The sequence below is a fragment of the Aquarana catesbeiana genome, linkage group LG06 (assembly GCF_042186555.1).
Source record: "Aquarana catesbeiana isolate 2022-GZ linkage group LG06, ASM4218655v1, whole genome shotgun sequence".
NCBI lineage: Eukaryota > Metazoa > Chordata > Amphibia > Anura > Ranidae > Aquarana > Aquarana catesbeiana.
The window spans coordinates 93,736,793-93,752,211 of NC_133329.1; the positions used below are offsets into that span (position 1 = coordinate 93,736,793).

At 42.4% G+C, this 15,419-nt stretch overlaps 1 protein-coding gene across 1 annotated transcript in view; it reads right to left on the reverse strand.

Annotated features, from left to right (window-relative positions):
* HS3ST6 (heparan sulfate-glucosamine 3-sulfotransferase 6) overlaps window positions 1-15,146 on the reverse strand; it is a 111,152-nt gene extending 96,006 nt beyond the window's left edge. The window contains exon 1 of the mRNA XM_073636449.1: window positions 14,478-15,146. Coding sequence (XP_073492550.1) covers window positions 14,478-14,929 — 452 coding nt within the window. The 5' untranslated portion in view covers window positions 14,930-15,146. The remainder of the gene's footprint in view (window positions 1-14,477) is intronic.
* Window positions 15,147-15,419: the final 273 nt, after the last annotated feature.

Genomic DNA, 15,419 nt, shown 5'->3' on the forward strand with positions numbered 1-15,419 from the left:
TAAAACTTATGGTGAGAGTGGTTAGATATTATACTCAACTTTCTCTGACTTTCTCCAACAATGACTAGGCAAGGGTGATGACATCCCAGGTCGTGGTGAATGTTGAGTAGCTTACTAGGGCAGGGTCATCTTCTTTTAGCTACTCAGCACTCCCAGGGATCTTGTTGGCAGGAGGATGACATCACCCCCTGCATTGAGAAAAGGAGAGTATAGATGAGTATAGAGTATAGATGAGTTCCCTCTACAGGTTCATTTTTGGACTCTTATGCAGCGTTTATGGAAGCTCACTGAATAAATGGAACTTGCCTAAAGTACAAGGTCCACTTTAACCCCTTCCTGCTCACACTACAGACAAAAGACGGCTACAGCGTGGTTCTCCAGTTCTGGGAGGGTGCCTTGGATGTCCTCCCAGGACCGCGCCTCCAACATGCCCCCTGATTATCGGTGCCCTGATTATAAGTGCAGCCCCATCAGTGCCAATCAGTGCAGGTCATCAGTGCACCTTATCAGTGCCCATCAGGGCCACCTCATCAGTGCCTCCTCGTCACTACACCCTCATCAGTGCAGCATTAAGGATCAAGTAGAACTGTGGCCACGGATATTCAAATATATGTACAAAATAACAAACCCTCGCTGACATCTGTAGCTGCTAAAAAGAAAAAACTAAGCACAAATATTTGTGTACATGATGTAATATAACAGGCAATATGAGAGCAATAACGGCTCAATAGTCCATACAGCAACAGTTCTTAGGGTGAGGTGGCAGGAGGCAGCTGTCCTCAGAGAAAAGGCAGCTCTGTAAGCAGATTAGAGAAGGGGGATAGCCACAGGAAGCGCCAACCTGAGTGTAGTATATTAAATTATTATTATTATTATACAGGATTTATATAGCACCAACAGTTTACCTAGCGCTTTACAACTTGAGGGTAGACAGTACAAATACAATACACTTTAATACAGTAGGATTCAGAGAGCCCTGCTCCTTAGAGCTTACAATCTAAGAGGGAAGGTCAAGAGATACAAGAGGTAATAACTGTGGGGGATTTGCTGATTGAGAAGATAAATGTACAGTTGTTAGGTGGGGGCCAGAAAGGCTTCTCTGAAGAGATGAGTTTCCAGGGATTGTCTGAAAGTGGATAAAGTAGGAGAAAATCAGACTGATTGGGGTAGAGCATTCCAGAGGATGGGAGAGGCTCTGGAGAAGTCCTGAAGGTGAGCACTGGATGAGGTGACAAGGGAGTTTGAGAGCAGGAGGTCTTGGGAGGAGCGAAGAGAACGATTAGGTTGGTATTTTGAGACTAGGTTAGAGATGTAGCTGGGGGCCAAGTTGTGGATGGCTTTGTAAGTTATAGTTAGTATCTTGAATTTCATTCGGTGACTGAGTGGCAGCCAATGGAGGGATTGGCAGAGGGGTATAGCAGACACTGAGCAGTTTGTGAGGTGGATGACCCTGGCAGCAGCGTTCATGATGGACTGAAGTGGGGATAGCCTATTTAGAGGTTATCTAATGAGGAGCGAGTTGCAGTAGTCGAGGCGGGAGATGACTGGCGGGAGATATTAAATGCAATTTATTAGCAAAGTAAGTAATGCACTTATAAGAAATAACATACTGGCTCATCTGTAAAACAGGCTCATCTGTATATAGTGATGTCTGTAGGTGTAGATCGGCATCCAAAACGAGCGTCCATTGACATCTGTAGCTGCGAACACAGCAAAGCAGTAAAGTTCTTCAAGCTGGGTCTCAGGGCTCTGCTCTCTCCCCTCTTCCTGTGTGCCTGCTTTGTGTTTATGTTAGCGATTAGAAGTTACTACTTGGAAGGGAGGTAGGGAGGCTGAGATTCTGAACTGAAACTGAAAGTACTGTCTTATGTAAACATTAAAGATGAATTAATCCACATTGTCTGCAGCTTCAAAAGGTAGTGGTGGCTTGTTTAGCTACTCTGTCACATACCTCCCAACGTTCTGAGATGGGAATGAGGGACATCCTTTAGCACAAAGAGCAACAGACACACACCCTGCCATGTCCCCAGTTCTGTGGACCATTAAGAATTAATAAACAAAAAATTATTGTCTAAAACCAATACAGTATTCCTTATATATTTCCTGTCAAGGATTTTTTTAAAAATCCAAATAAAGGTGCCCTGCAATAGAGAGGTCCTAAAAGCACCTCTTCTGTGACTCGTGTCTCCTACCTTCACTCTGTTCCTGTGCTGCAGCTTTCATGAAGTCCCTTCAGCATTTGACATGTTCAGGAGTGTCCCTCTCTGTGCGCTGTGGTTTTTATTCTCCCATCCCTATGTCACCGTCCAATGTGGGCATTTTTCTCACTTTCTGCCCATGTGAAAACCTTTTTTTGAAAAAGGAAGTGAACTCTTTATGTATGTCCCCCCCATTCAAGAAATTCCCTGTTTTCTCCGAAATTCTGTGGTCCAGTTGAATGCAAAAAGGCCCAGGAGCCTGTTTTCGCTCCATGCTACTTGCAAGTAAGATGAATGTGCACCAATGACATCCTGGAACTTCAGTCAAGTTTATTGAGAAGACAAGAGTAACATATAGCACACACTGCAAATCCCCCATCTTCAGTCATGCCTCTAACATGTTTCACCCATAGCAGGGCCCAAGCATAATGGATGAAACGCGTTAGCTTCATAGCTCAAGGTGTGAGTTTTGCAGTGGGTGCTATATGTTACTCTTCCCTGCTCAAAGACCTTGACTAAAGCTCCAGGACACCATTGGTGTGCCCCCCATTACTTTTATTTGCAGGAAGTAATCTCTCATACAGTTACTAAATTCTGACAAAGCTTCTGAATTGGCTTTGCTCCATCCAAAATGAAAAAAATATGGAGTTGGGCTTTTAATGGTATTTTATAATTCTCTAATTCTTAGCTGTCTTATAACTTGTGACAGCCTCTGAAAGCTCCATACACGGGCTACAGCATAGAACTATTACCATGCAATGCTAGCCTTCAGAAAATAGACATCGGAGACAAATCTCAGAAATGAAAGCCAGCTTTTCCTCCATACAATGACCAAATAAAAAACGCACTTCCTTTTCATCCAGGACCCCTCACCACTGCATCTGCTATTCCTCCAAAGTCATTTTTTACAAACTTCTACAGTATGTTTGGCAGGGACACACACGGGAGATCAAACGCTATTAATTATTACAGTGCGAGGGAAAACGTTTGATTCTGTGAATACTTGAAGAGCGGGCTTTTCACATTCAATACGGAACAGCTGCTGGAGAAAACTTTAAAAAGAAACCGGATTTAGATGTATATGGCGATTGGCGACAGCCGATACGTTTGCCAAGGAAAGGATTAGTGCGCGGGCCTATTTACACCTCTGTATATAGGTATGTTTTCCTGTATCTAAAACATATGGAGTTCTGCGTCCTTGTTTCCTATTATAGAGATATCGTCAATGTATCTTCATGGAGTTAGTTTTATCATACTCTATATAATCAGGCTGAGGCTACATTCACACCGCTATGGGGTGTTCAGGAGGTGATCTTAATGCCTCCAGAATGTCTTTTTTTTTTTTTGCAGGACAGAAATTTACATGGGAATATGCGGCGCAAGCTAAGCATTTGGCTGGCGCCCCATTGACTTAAATGGTGGAGTTTGACAAGCAGCACTGCCTGTCAACTTAATGTGCCACAATAAAATTACAGTGGCATGTAAAGCTGCATTTTAGAATTTAGGTGGGCGGTTTGGAGTGATAAAACGGCGGCTCGACTGCCTATTTTTACTGCCACCCATGCAAAAAAGGCTGCCCAAACACAAAGTTGGCGAACCAGCCAAAATTTGAGCTGTGGGTGGCCCTATCGGCACCCTCCCACTCGTCATCCTTCGATCTGAAAATTTAAATGAGTATGGCAAAAATTGTTGGCAGGATAGAAGCACCATCCAATCAGACGCAGGCACTATTTGGGTATTCTTGGGGTACTTGCTTCGGTGCGGATGTATGAAAAACAAATTCCTGTGTAAAAACACAAGGATGGGCAGTTTAGTAAATGTGCATATTCGCACATTTTCATGCACACGCACATCAACATTTTTCTAGCTTTTTGGGATATGTTGTACACATGTATGCACATATTTGAGCATATGTACGTAAATTACAGTCCAGCAACGCGGGTTTTTGTATTTTTTCTTTTTTTTTTACTAATCTATATGCAGCGTAACATTTACGTGCTTATGTGTACAGGCTGTTTAGCAATGATGGGCAAATCCATTGCTTTCTCTTGTTTACCCCCATGCACTGGAATAAATTTACTAAAACTGGATAGTGCAAAATCTGGTGCAGCTCTGCATAGAAACCAATCAGCTTCCAGGTTTTCTTGTAAAATTTTAATTGAACAAGCTGAAGTTAGAAGTTGATTGGCTACCATGCAGAACTGCACCAGATTTTGCACTCTTAGATTTAGTAAATCAACCCCACTGTGTATGGACAAGTTTAAGGGCCCGTTAATAAAAATCTAAAGCAGTTTTTTTTAATGTTATTTTGGATAGAGAAGGAAATGGTTACTAGTTTTTGGTCATCTGGGTCTTCCTGGGGAGATGTCCACTCGCTTTCTGTGCTATAGATACAACACACAACAGGAGAGGAAAAAAATGAAGGATCCCCAGTTGCCAACCATAGGGGTGAGTGAAATTAAGGGCCCATTCAAATGAAAGCATTCTGTTGCTATTTGTTAATGCACACAATGCAATACCCAATGTTTTAATGTGTGTTACATTAGGACAGCCAGCTCATTCATTATGAATGGACTGCAAGTGCACCACAAATGCATGGGATATGTCTTGTAGTACGCTGTGATGCGTTGTGTATTGAACTCCTCTGTAAAATGGGTTGGGTTGCCATTCACAACAAGTGAATGGCATTGCAATGCACCACATATAATACAGGTGCGTTGCCATGTGTTGCAGTAAAGCACATTAATGCATGCATTTTAGTACTCATCGGGGTTGATTTACTGAAACTGGAGAGTGCAAAATCTGATGTAGCTGTGCATGGTAGCCAATCAGCTTCTAACTTCAGCTTCTTCATTTAAGCTTTGACAAAAAAACTGCAAGTGATTGGATTCTATGCAGAGCTGCACCAGATTTTGCATGCTCTAGTTTTAGTAAATCAACCCCATTGCCACAATGAAAAAGTGTGAACTGAAGAGTTTTCATGTCATTATTCCAAACTTTCAGCCAAAAAGATGAACATTTTGGTCAAATTTACCGTTTACGAGATATATATGTATATATTAATATAAATATATACAGTGCCTTGAAAAAGTATTCATACCCCTTGAAATTATCATGTTACAACCAAAAACGTAAATGTATTTTATTGGGATTTTATGTGATAGACCAACACAAAGTGGCACATAATTGTGAAGTGGAAGGAAAATGATAAATGGTTTTCAAAATATTTTAGAAATAAATATGTGAAAAGTGTGGCGTGCATTTGTATTCACCCCCTTTACTCTGATACCCCTAACTAAAATCTAGTGGAACCAATTGCCTTCAGAAGTCACCTAATTATAGAGTCCACCTGTGTGTAATTTAATCTCATTATAAATACAGCTGTTCTGTGAAGCCCTCAGGGGTTTGTTAGAAAACATTAGTGAACATACAACATCATGAAGGCCACGGAACACACCAGACAGGTCAGGTATAAAGTTGTGGAGAAGTTTAAAGCAGGGTTAGGTTATAAAAAAAATTCCCAAGCTTCGAAGATCTCACGGAGCACTGTCAATCCATCATCCAAAAATGGAAAGCATATGGCACAACTGAAACCTACTGAAACATGGTCGTCCACCTAAACTGACAGGCTGGGCAAGGAGAGTATTATTCAGAGAAGCAGCCAAAATGCCCATGGTAACTCTGGAAGAGCTGCAGAGATCCACAGCTCAGGTGGGAGAATCTGTCCACAGGACAACTATTAGTCATGCTCCACAAATCTGGTCTTTATGGAAGAGTGGCAAGAAGAAAGCCATTGTTGAAAGAAAGCCATAAGAAGTCTAGTTTGCAGTTTGCGAGAAGCCATGTGGGGGACACAGCAAACATGTGGAAGGAGGTGCTCTGGTCAGATGAGACCAAAATTGAACTTTTTGGCCTAAAAGCAAAACACTATGTGTGGTGGAAACCTAACACTACACATCACCCTGAAAACACCATCCCCACCGTGAAACATGGTGGTGGCAGCATCATGTTGTGGGGATGCTTTTCTTCAGCAGGGACAAGGAAGCTGGTCAGAGCTGATGAGAAAATAGATGGAGCCAAATACAGGGCAATCTTTGAAGAAAACCTGTTAGAGTCTGCAAAAGCTTCGAGACTGGGGCGAAATTCATCTTCCAGCATGACAACAACCCTAAACATACAGCCAGAGCTACAATGGAATGGTTTAGATCAAAGCGTATTAATGTGTTAGAATGGCTCAGTCAAAGTCCAGACCTAAATCCAATTGAGAATTTGCAGCAAGACTTGAAAATTGCTCTTCACAGACGTTCTCCATCCAATCTGACAGAGTTTGAGCTATTTTGCAAAGAAGAATGGGCAAAAATGTCACTAGATGTGAAAAGCTGGTAGAGACATATTGACTCAGGGGGGCTGAATACAAATGCACACCACACTTTTCACATATTTATTTGTAAAAAATGTTGAAAACCATTTATCATTTTCCTTCCACTTCACAATTATGTGCCACTTTGTGTTGGTCTATCACATAAAATCCCAATGAAATACATTTACATTTTTGGTTGATAATGTGGAAAATGTCAAGGAGTGTGAATACTTTTTCAAGGCACTGTGTATATACTGCATATACAATTAGGTCTATATATATTTGGACACAGGCACAATTTTATTTTTTTTCAGCTATTTACCAAAACAGATTCAAGCTATAGTTATTTAATGGATATGGACTGAAAGTGCACACTCTCAGGTTTAATTTGAGGGTATGTAAACCCAAATTGAAGTAAGGGTTTAGGAATTATAGCTCTTAAGAATAGCCATCCCCCCTTTCTCAAGGGACCAAAAGTAATTGGAGAACTGAATGAAAAGCTGTTTCATGGCCAGGTGTGGGCTACTCCTTCATTATTTCTTCATCAATTAAGCAGGTAAAAGGTCTGAAGTTGATTTTAAGTGTGGTATTTGCATTTGGAATCTATTGCTGTGAACCTACATCATGCGTTCAAAGGAGCTTTCCATGTAAGTGAAACAGGCCATTGTAAGACTTCAAAAACTAAACAAATCCATCAGATAGATAGCAGCAACATTAGGGGTGGCCAAATCAACAGTTTGGTACATTCTGAGGAAAAAAGAACGCACTGGTGAGCTCAGCAACATAAAAAGGCCTGGACGTCCACGGAAGACAATAGTGGTGGGTGATCACAACATCCAGAAAAGTGAAGGACACTCTCCAGGAGGTGGGCATATCATTGTCAAAGTCTACAATCAAGAGAAGACTTCACAAGAACAAATACAGAGGGTTCACTGCAAGGTGCAAACCATTCAGAGGGTTCACTGCAAGGTGCAAACCATTCATAAGCCTGAAGAATAGAAAAGCCAGATTAAACTTGCCAAAAAACATCTAAAAAAGCCAGACCAGTTCTGGAAAAACATTCTTTGGATGGATGAAACTAAAATTAATCTGTACCAGAATGATGGGAAGAAAAAAGTGTGGAGAAGACTTGGAGCAGCTCATGATCCAAAGCACACAACGTCATCTGTAAAACATGGTGGAGGCAGTGTGATGGCATGGGCATGCATGGCTTCCAGTGGCACTGGGTCATTGGTGTTTATTGATGATGTGACAGAAGACAGAAGCAGTCGGATGAATTCTGCAGTGTTTAGAGATAAACTGTCAGCCCAGATTCAGCCAAATGCAGCAAAGTTGATTGAATGGTGCTTCACAGATGGACCATTATTATTATTATTTTTCACGATTTATATAGTGCCAACAGTTTACACGGTGCTTTATAATGTAGGGGGAGCTTTTGAAGGAAAAGAAGTGGAATATTCTGCAATGGCCTAGTCAATTATCTGATCTCAACCCAATTGAACATGTGTTTCATTTGCTGAAGGCAAAACTAAAGGCAGAAAGACCCACAAACAAAGAACAACTGAAGACAGCTGCATTTAGAGCCTGGCAAAGCATCAGAAAGGAGGAAACCCAGTCTTTGGTAATGTCCATGGGTTCCAGACTTCAAGCAGTCATTGCCAGTAAATGATTCTCCACAAAATATTAAAAATGAACAATTTATTTAGGATTATATTCATTTGTCCAATTACATTTGTGCCCCTGAAAATGGGGGGACTGTGTATAAAAATGGTTGCAGTTCCTAAAATTTGTACTTGATATTTATATTCAACCCCTTGAATGAAAGCTGAAAGTCTGCACTTCAAATTCATTTGGATTGTTTCATTTTCATTTTATTCTGGTGCCATACAGAGCCAAAAGTATGAAAATTGTGCCTGTGTCCAAATACGGTATATATGGACCTAACTGTATATTAGAGTCAAATGCATAGGTAAAATTTGGTTGGCTTTTGATGTTTTTTTAAAGGGTTTAGTAAGGTTTAAATGGATGGTAAAGATTGCTTTACTGGACCTGTTCTGGTTAAAAAAAATGGCCCCTAATTGAAAGAAAAAAAATTGGACAGCAAAAAAAAAAAAAAGTAAATAAAAAAACTGAAATTTACATTACATAAAAAAATGATCAAATACACAAAAAGAACAAAAACTGCAAAGAACTCAAAATACAGTGGAACCTTGGTTAATGAGTAACGCGGTTAACAAGTGTTTTGAAAGACGAGCAACGTTTTTTAAAAATCCTGACTCAGTTTGCGAGTGTTTTGCAAAACGAGCAGAATTCAAGCTAATGGGGTGTGCAGTACTGCATTTGGCCAGGGGTGCGGGGGCGCGGGTGAACGGTTCAGAGCCGTTCGGAAATACTCAGAACCACTCAGAAAGACTCGGAAATACTCTGTTCCAGAGTGTTTCGGAACCTTTCCAAGGGTTTCCGAGTTCAGCCGAGCTGTCCCTGAGTACTTCCAAGGCTCTTCGGAGCCCCCCCCACCTCTGGCCACATGCGGTATTGCATGCAATAAAAGTCAATGCGGAACGAATTATCTTCGTTTCCATTGATATCTATGGAGAAACTCGCTTTGATATGCAAGTGCTTTGGATTACAAGTATTCTCCTGCAACGGATTAAGCTCATAATCCAAGGTTCCACTGTAAAAGAAAACTTACCCAAATACACCCCCAGCTCTAGAACATGTCCACAGTAGGCATAGGCGGACCTGCTAAGGCAGCCCAACAACCAACTGAAGGAGCCCCTATGGCAGGCTGACAACACAGATGGTTAATTGCAAAGTTGTCAGTCTGCAACAGGAAGTGCTGTTACTGGTAGGATCTCCAGATAAGGAACTTTGCAACAGATTAAAAACACCAAACCACACCCCGGAAACACACTACGACTAATGGAAAAAGGCATAAAACATGCTTAAAAATGCATAGTAAAAAAAAAAAAGTTCAGACATGTAGTGTGATACTCTCCCCTTACAGGAACCTGACTGAAGTAGCACGATTTCAAAGCTGCACTGGTGTGAACCAGGGCTTATAGACGGAGTTGGCCTTTAATCCCTTGGAGCCGGTGCCTGCTGGCCCTTTAAGGGGTTTTACATGCCAGGAGGAGGGGCGGGGCTTAAGGTCATATGATTCGTTGTCACATGATCAGAAATCTCCCTTTTGAATTGGGAGATTTCCTTCAGCCACCGGGAACTGTGTCGGGGGCGCGCAGGGAACGTGCTCCCGGCACATCACTGTTTGAACTAATGAACTAATATGTGGCCACTGGGCACCAAGGCCCAGCCGCCGAGAGGCCGCATATTTGCGTGCAGCTGGCGCCAAGGAGTTAAACATCAGCGGTTAAGCCTCATACACACTGGGCATTTGGCCATCTCTCCTAGACGCCTTTCCTCCTGGCAGCAGCGTTTTGGTAGAAAAAAAACACTTAACACTTTCTGTGCTTGGATGTGTTTAGGCAGGTCACGTGCTTGGGCGTTAAACCATTTAATTGTCCAGAAAGATTAAAAAAAAAAACACAGTTCGCATACGTAAATGCAGCTTCTAGTCGTTGCTGTTCTGTTTAAACTCCAGGACAGACCTGCTTGCCTCTCTAGCAGCCTTGGCGATCAGATATATTTCCCCAACAATAAATTTTGCCGCTTCAGCTGGCACGGCACAGCTAATAAATCCTGGGATTAATTTACCAAAAAAGACGCCTTATATAATGCCGAAATAGATAGATTGTGATAAAGCCGTCTCATCTGACACACTGACTGCTTTTCTGAGGCTCGGTCGTAATGACTGAGTGATGCTTCGGGAAGAATTAAAGTGTAATTCCACCCTTCTGGAAAATTGGACATGGCAGGGCAGGACCATGGAATCGTCAACTGGGAAAAGTGCGGATTCCCTGCTTTGATCACCTATGATTGTACAGGCTTTTCACCTGCCAATAACACACTACCTGTCCTATGGTGACAACGCTCCCCCTACTGTATGTATAGAGAAGCAGAGTTGTCACTCTAGAACAAGACTACAGAACACCTCCCGCCTCTTCTCCGTAACACATGGGGAGGTGTTCTGTAGTCCACAGAGACAACTGCTAAAAAAAGTTTGTGGTTTCGATTTCCACAACGGAAAGTTATTTGCCCACCTGATTTCAGGTATTTTTTGTACTTATCAAACAGATATAACAAACCCCTTTCAATCGTAATTATCTACAGGTAACACACTCTGTTCCCCAGGGTATCATTGTTTACCCAATATAAGGTGTGTATGGACAGGGCTGCTGATAAGGCAGTGCAGCCAGCCCTCCTATACTGAGTCTGGGCCTCATCAGTTCAAAAGGGGACCCTGGGCACCTGCTAAGCAGGAGGGCTGGCTGGGAGGGCTGTCTTATTGCAGACAATGATCCTTTTCTGCTTCCCCCTGCAGGAGGGTTTGGTTCTAGCACATGAGCACCTTCCATCTGCTGTCTGGGCCCTCCTGTGTGCCCCTTTCCCCCCACAGCGCTGCCGGCTTCCCTCCTCTCCCGCCGGCTGCTTCTCTGGGCACACAGGGGGATGTTTCAGGATGGAGAGCGGGGGAAGGGGGCCGGTAAATATGTTGTTTACTGGCCCATTTCTTTGCTGAATGAACATAGCGAGCGATCGGTACCAATCGGTCCTGTGTCCATTCATCAATGATCATAGTAAATTGGGTTTACTATGCTTCAATTTGTGAAAGAACAGGAAGCTTTAGAGTGCTTCCTATTTGTTCACGTGTGCAGCTGATGCTACATAGAAAGGTACTAATAAATCTACAGTATGTCCTCAGTCACTTTTGGCAAGGGGGGGGGGGGGGCTCTCAGGTAGGCTGTATGAGGCCCTGTGATCTCTAACAGCAGCTTTGTGTATGAAGCAGTGTTGTCACCCTGAGAACTACAGACCCCCCCTTACTCCGTAACAATGGGGGAGGTGTTCTGTAGTCCAAAGAGAGAACTAAGGAAGGGCTGATAAAAAAAAAATGTTTGAGATTTCAGTGCAGCGTTGTCAGCTCAGTACAGGAAGCTATCAACTCACTTAATTTCTGTGAGGATCAATGTTTTTTTTTTTTTTTTGGGGGGGTGGTGTTTACTAAACTAGTATATAACAAAATTTGTGTTCATATACAGTATTTAACGGACTAGCACATGAATTCCATTGTTCTTAATGCCACCCTAAATATGGTGCGATTTTGCTGCAATTGTCGCTTGACAGGATTGCTCCAAAATGCTCCTTTAAAAAGCGCACGAAGCTCGTTGCCCAAAAAGGGAGCATGAGCTTATTTTGGGTGACTAAAGCGCTACAGCTTATTGATGTGACTGGGCTGACCTATGCGCGACACACTGAAACGTGTGTAAATTGCGCTTAAAAAATTGCGAGTGGGAACGTACGTTGCCGATACGTGAGATCTGAATGGGAACTAACTCAACACACAAATTGAACAACTTCATAATATAATGGTCACTGGCTTTCATGGGCTTTTAGCTCGCTGTGACCAAGCATTGTAGCGCACATAAAACGCAATGGTGTACAGGAGCCCTTATATACACTTTAATGCGGATAACGAATGCCAGAGTGATGCTGGATGCCATTCTGTGCCCCGGCGCCCATTGCTTTACAATGACACGCTAGAGCTGAACACAAACAGTCAGATATTCTTTCACATTGCATCTGCCATATCAACAAATTTTACTAATTATAATGCAAAGGGCAGTCTTAAACTATAGAACCCTTTCAGGGATATCCAATGGACTTTGTCAAGGTCAGCATAACCAGCATTCAGACTCAGCGCAGTGTCTATAGAGCTCCTGGCACTGTCCAGGTCTCTGCTGTCAAATACAAGATGTAAAATTCAAGGTTCTAAATTTACTGATTTTCCACTGCTATGTCCTCAGCGAACGCATTACAATTTACAATACATAGCAAAAAATTGTTTCTCGAGTCTGCAGACCGGTGCTACATTATTGATCTCTGATTTTATATTTCTAATTTAAGGCAAAAGAATGAATGTTGCTGCCTGGATCCTCCCTGCTAACAGAACTGCTGAGCCATCTTTTTAGAATGTGAAGGTAGATTCTGGTATATGATTGTGTCACCTTTCTAGGAATAGTGTGCATGCTGCTTATCCTTCCTACAATTCTTCTTATCTTTCCTACAACTCTTCTTATCCTTCCTATGACTTTTCTTATCCTTCCTCCAACTCATCACCTTCCTATAACTCTTCTTATCCTTCTTACGACTTTTCTTATCCTTCCTACAACTCATCACCTTCCTACAACTCTTCTTATCCTTCCTACAACTCTTCTTATCCTTCCTACAACTCATCACCTTCCTACAACTCTTCTTTTCCTTCCTACAACTCTTCTTATCCTTCCTACAACTCTTCTTATCCTTCCTACAACTCTTCACCTTCCTACAACTCTTCTTATCCTTCCTACAACTCTTCTTATCCTTCCTACAACTCTTCATCTTCCTACAACTCTTCATATCCTTTCTACAACTCTTCACCTTCCTATAACTCTTCTTATCCTTCCTACAACTTTTCTTATCCTTCCTACAACTCTTCACCTTCCTACAACTCTTCACCTTCCTACAACTCTTCTTATCCTTCCTATAACTCTTCTTATCCTTCCTATAACTCTTCTTATCCTTCCTACAACTTTTCTTATCCTTTCTACAACTCTTCACCTTCCTACAACTCTTCACCTTCCTACAACTCTTCTTATCCTTCCTATAACTCTTCTTATCCTTCCTATAACTCTTCTTATCCTTCCTACAACTTTTCTTATCCTTTCTACAACTCTTCACCTTCCTACAACTCTTCTTATCCTTCCTATAACTCTTCTTATCCTTCCTACAACTCTTCTTATCCTTCCTACAACTCTTCACCTTTCTACAACTCTTCTTATCCTTCCTACAACTCTTCACCTTCCTACGACTCTTCTTATCCTTCCTACAACTCTTGTTATCCTTCCTACAACTCTTCACCTTCCTTCAACTCTTCTTATCCTTCCTACAACTCTTCACCTTCCTCCAGATTCACACTCAGATTGTCTACAATGTAATATAAGGCCTCCTCACTGAGTTCTACTGAACATTTAAGCGCACAATTGTCTATAATGTACTACAAGAACAAGGGAGGCAGAAGATTCTGGCCTTACAGCGGCTCATTTCAGTTTATAGGGAGGTGATAGAAGGTATTCCGTGCCTCCTGCCTCAAAAATGTTTACTTTTTAGAAGGTCCCAATAACTGCATAACTGAAATAAAGAGGAAGAAAGAAGGCAGGGGGGTATACTATAGGTAGAAGAGTTTAAAAAATATAGCCATAGATTAGTAAAGAGGAAATGAAAAAAGGAATAGATAGAAACACAGATAGATAATAGGAGATTAATTAATAGATAGATAGATAGATAGATAGATAGATAGATAGATAGATAGATAGAAGAAGAAGAAGAAGAAGAAGAAGAAGAAGAAGAAGAAGAACAGGTCAGTCAGAGAAAGAAAGAAAGAAAGAAAGAAAGAAAGAAAGAAAGAAAGAAAGAAAGAAAGAAAGAAAGAAAGAAAGAAAGAAAGAAAGAAAGAAAGAAAGAAAGAAAGAAAACTATAGATATAGTAGACAACAGGACAGAGATTGATAATAGATGGATAGATAGATAGACAGATGAACAGGTCAGAGAAAGGAAGGAAGAAAGAAAAAGAGAAAAAGAGAAAAAGAAAAGGAAAAAAAACGAGATAATAGTCCGGTGTTTGGAAATATCAGATAGACACAGAATAGATAATATTATCGGATACATAGACAGAGAATAGATAATAATATCGGATACATAGACAGAGAATAGATAATAATATCGGATACATAGACAGAAGCGATGTTGGACCTCCTCCTCACCTGTACCACTCCAGCCCTTTGTCGTAGCACCTGTCGAAGAAGTGGGGTTCAGCGCCCAGCGCCCGGACATCGGGGTGCACCCTGAGGAACTCCAGCAGGGCCCGGGTCCCCCCCTTCTTCACCCCCACAATGATGGCTTGGGGGAAGCTCTTGGTCCCGTAGGTGCTGTGACTGGGGAGAGTTCTGTGCGGTGGGTCCCGCGTCCTGTTCATTCTCCCCGGGCTCAGCTCCGGCTGATGATAGTCCAGGAGGGTCGGCGCCGACTGGTCCGCAGAGCGCTGTCCGTACAATGGTGGTCCGGGCTGCGGGTCACAGGAAGAGCCGCTCAGGCTGTAGAAGAAGAAGGTGAAGAGGAAGATCATAGTCAGCAGCAGGGAGACTCTGGGCTGAGCCCGCAGCGCTTCCAGGTGGCCGGCAGATCCGATGGTGGGGTTCAGGGTGCCACATCCCATGAGTGGGTCCGGGGGGTAGGGAGGGCAGGCATGGCACTGCTGTGCCCACTACTTCTACCCAAGTCTGTGCTGAGATCTAAGTCCTAGGAGAGGGGTGTATGGGGGGAGGGGGGAGAGCATCATTCATCCATAGAGGATGAGGATAGGACTGTGCGCTCTGTACATGGACTGTCTGCACACAGTGCTGGAGTTTTCATGAGTGCAGCGTGCTCTGTGCTGCTAGGGGGAGTGTATGGGGGGGCGAGCCTGACATCTGACAGCTCCTCCTAACACCCCTCCACAACACAGCTTCCATCAGAGCTTCTCACATCAAAGATTTACCTCTGTCTACACATTCCACAATGTAACACATCACATGATACAATGTTACTTTCCAGAACAGATCTCAGCATGCCTGATCAATTCTGTGCATCAATCGGCCAGCACAGAACACATAGACATAACTTGTTATTTATCTTTTTGAGAAAATGGAACAAGGTTAGAACCTGCA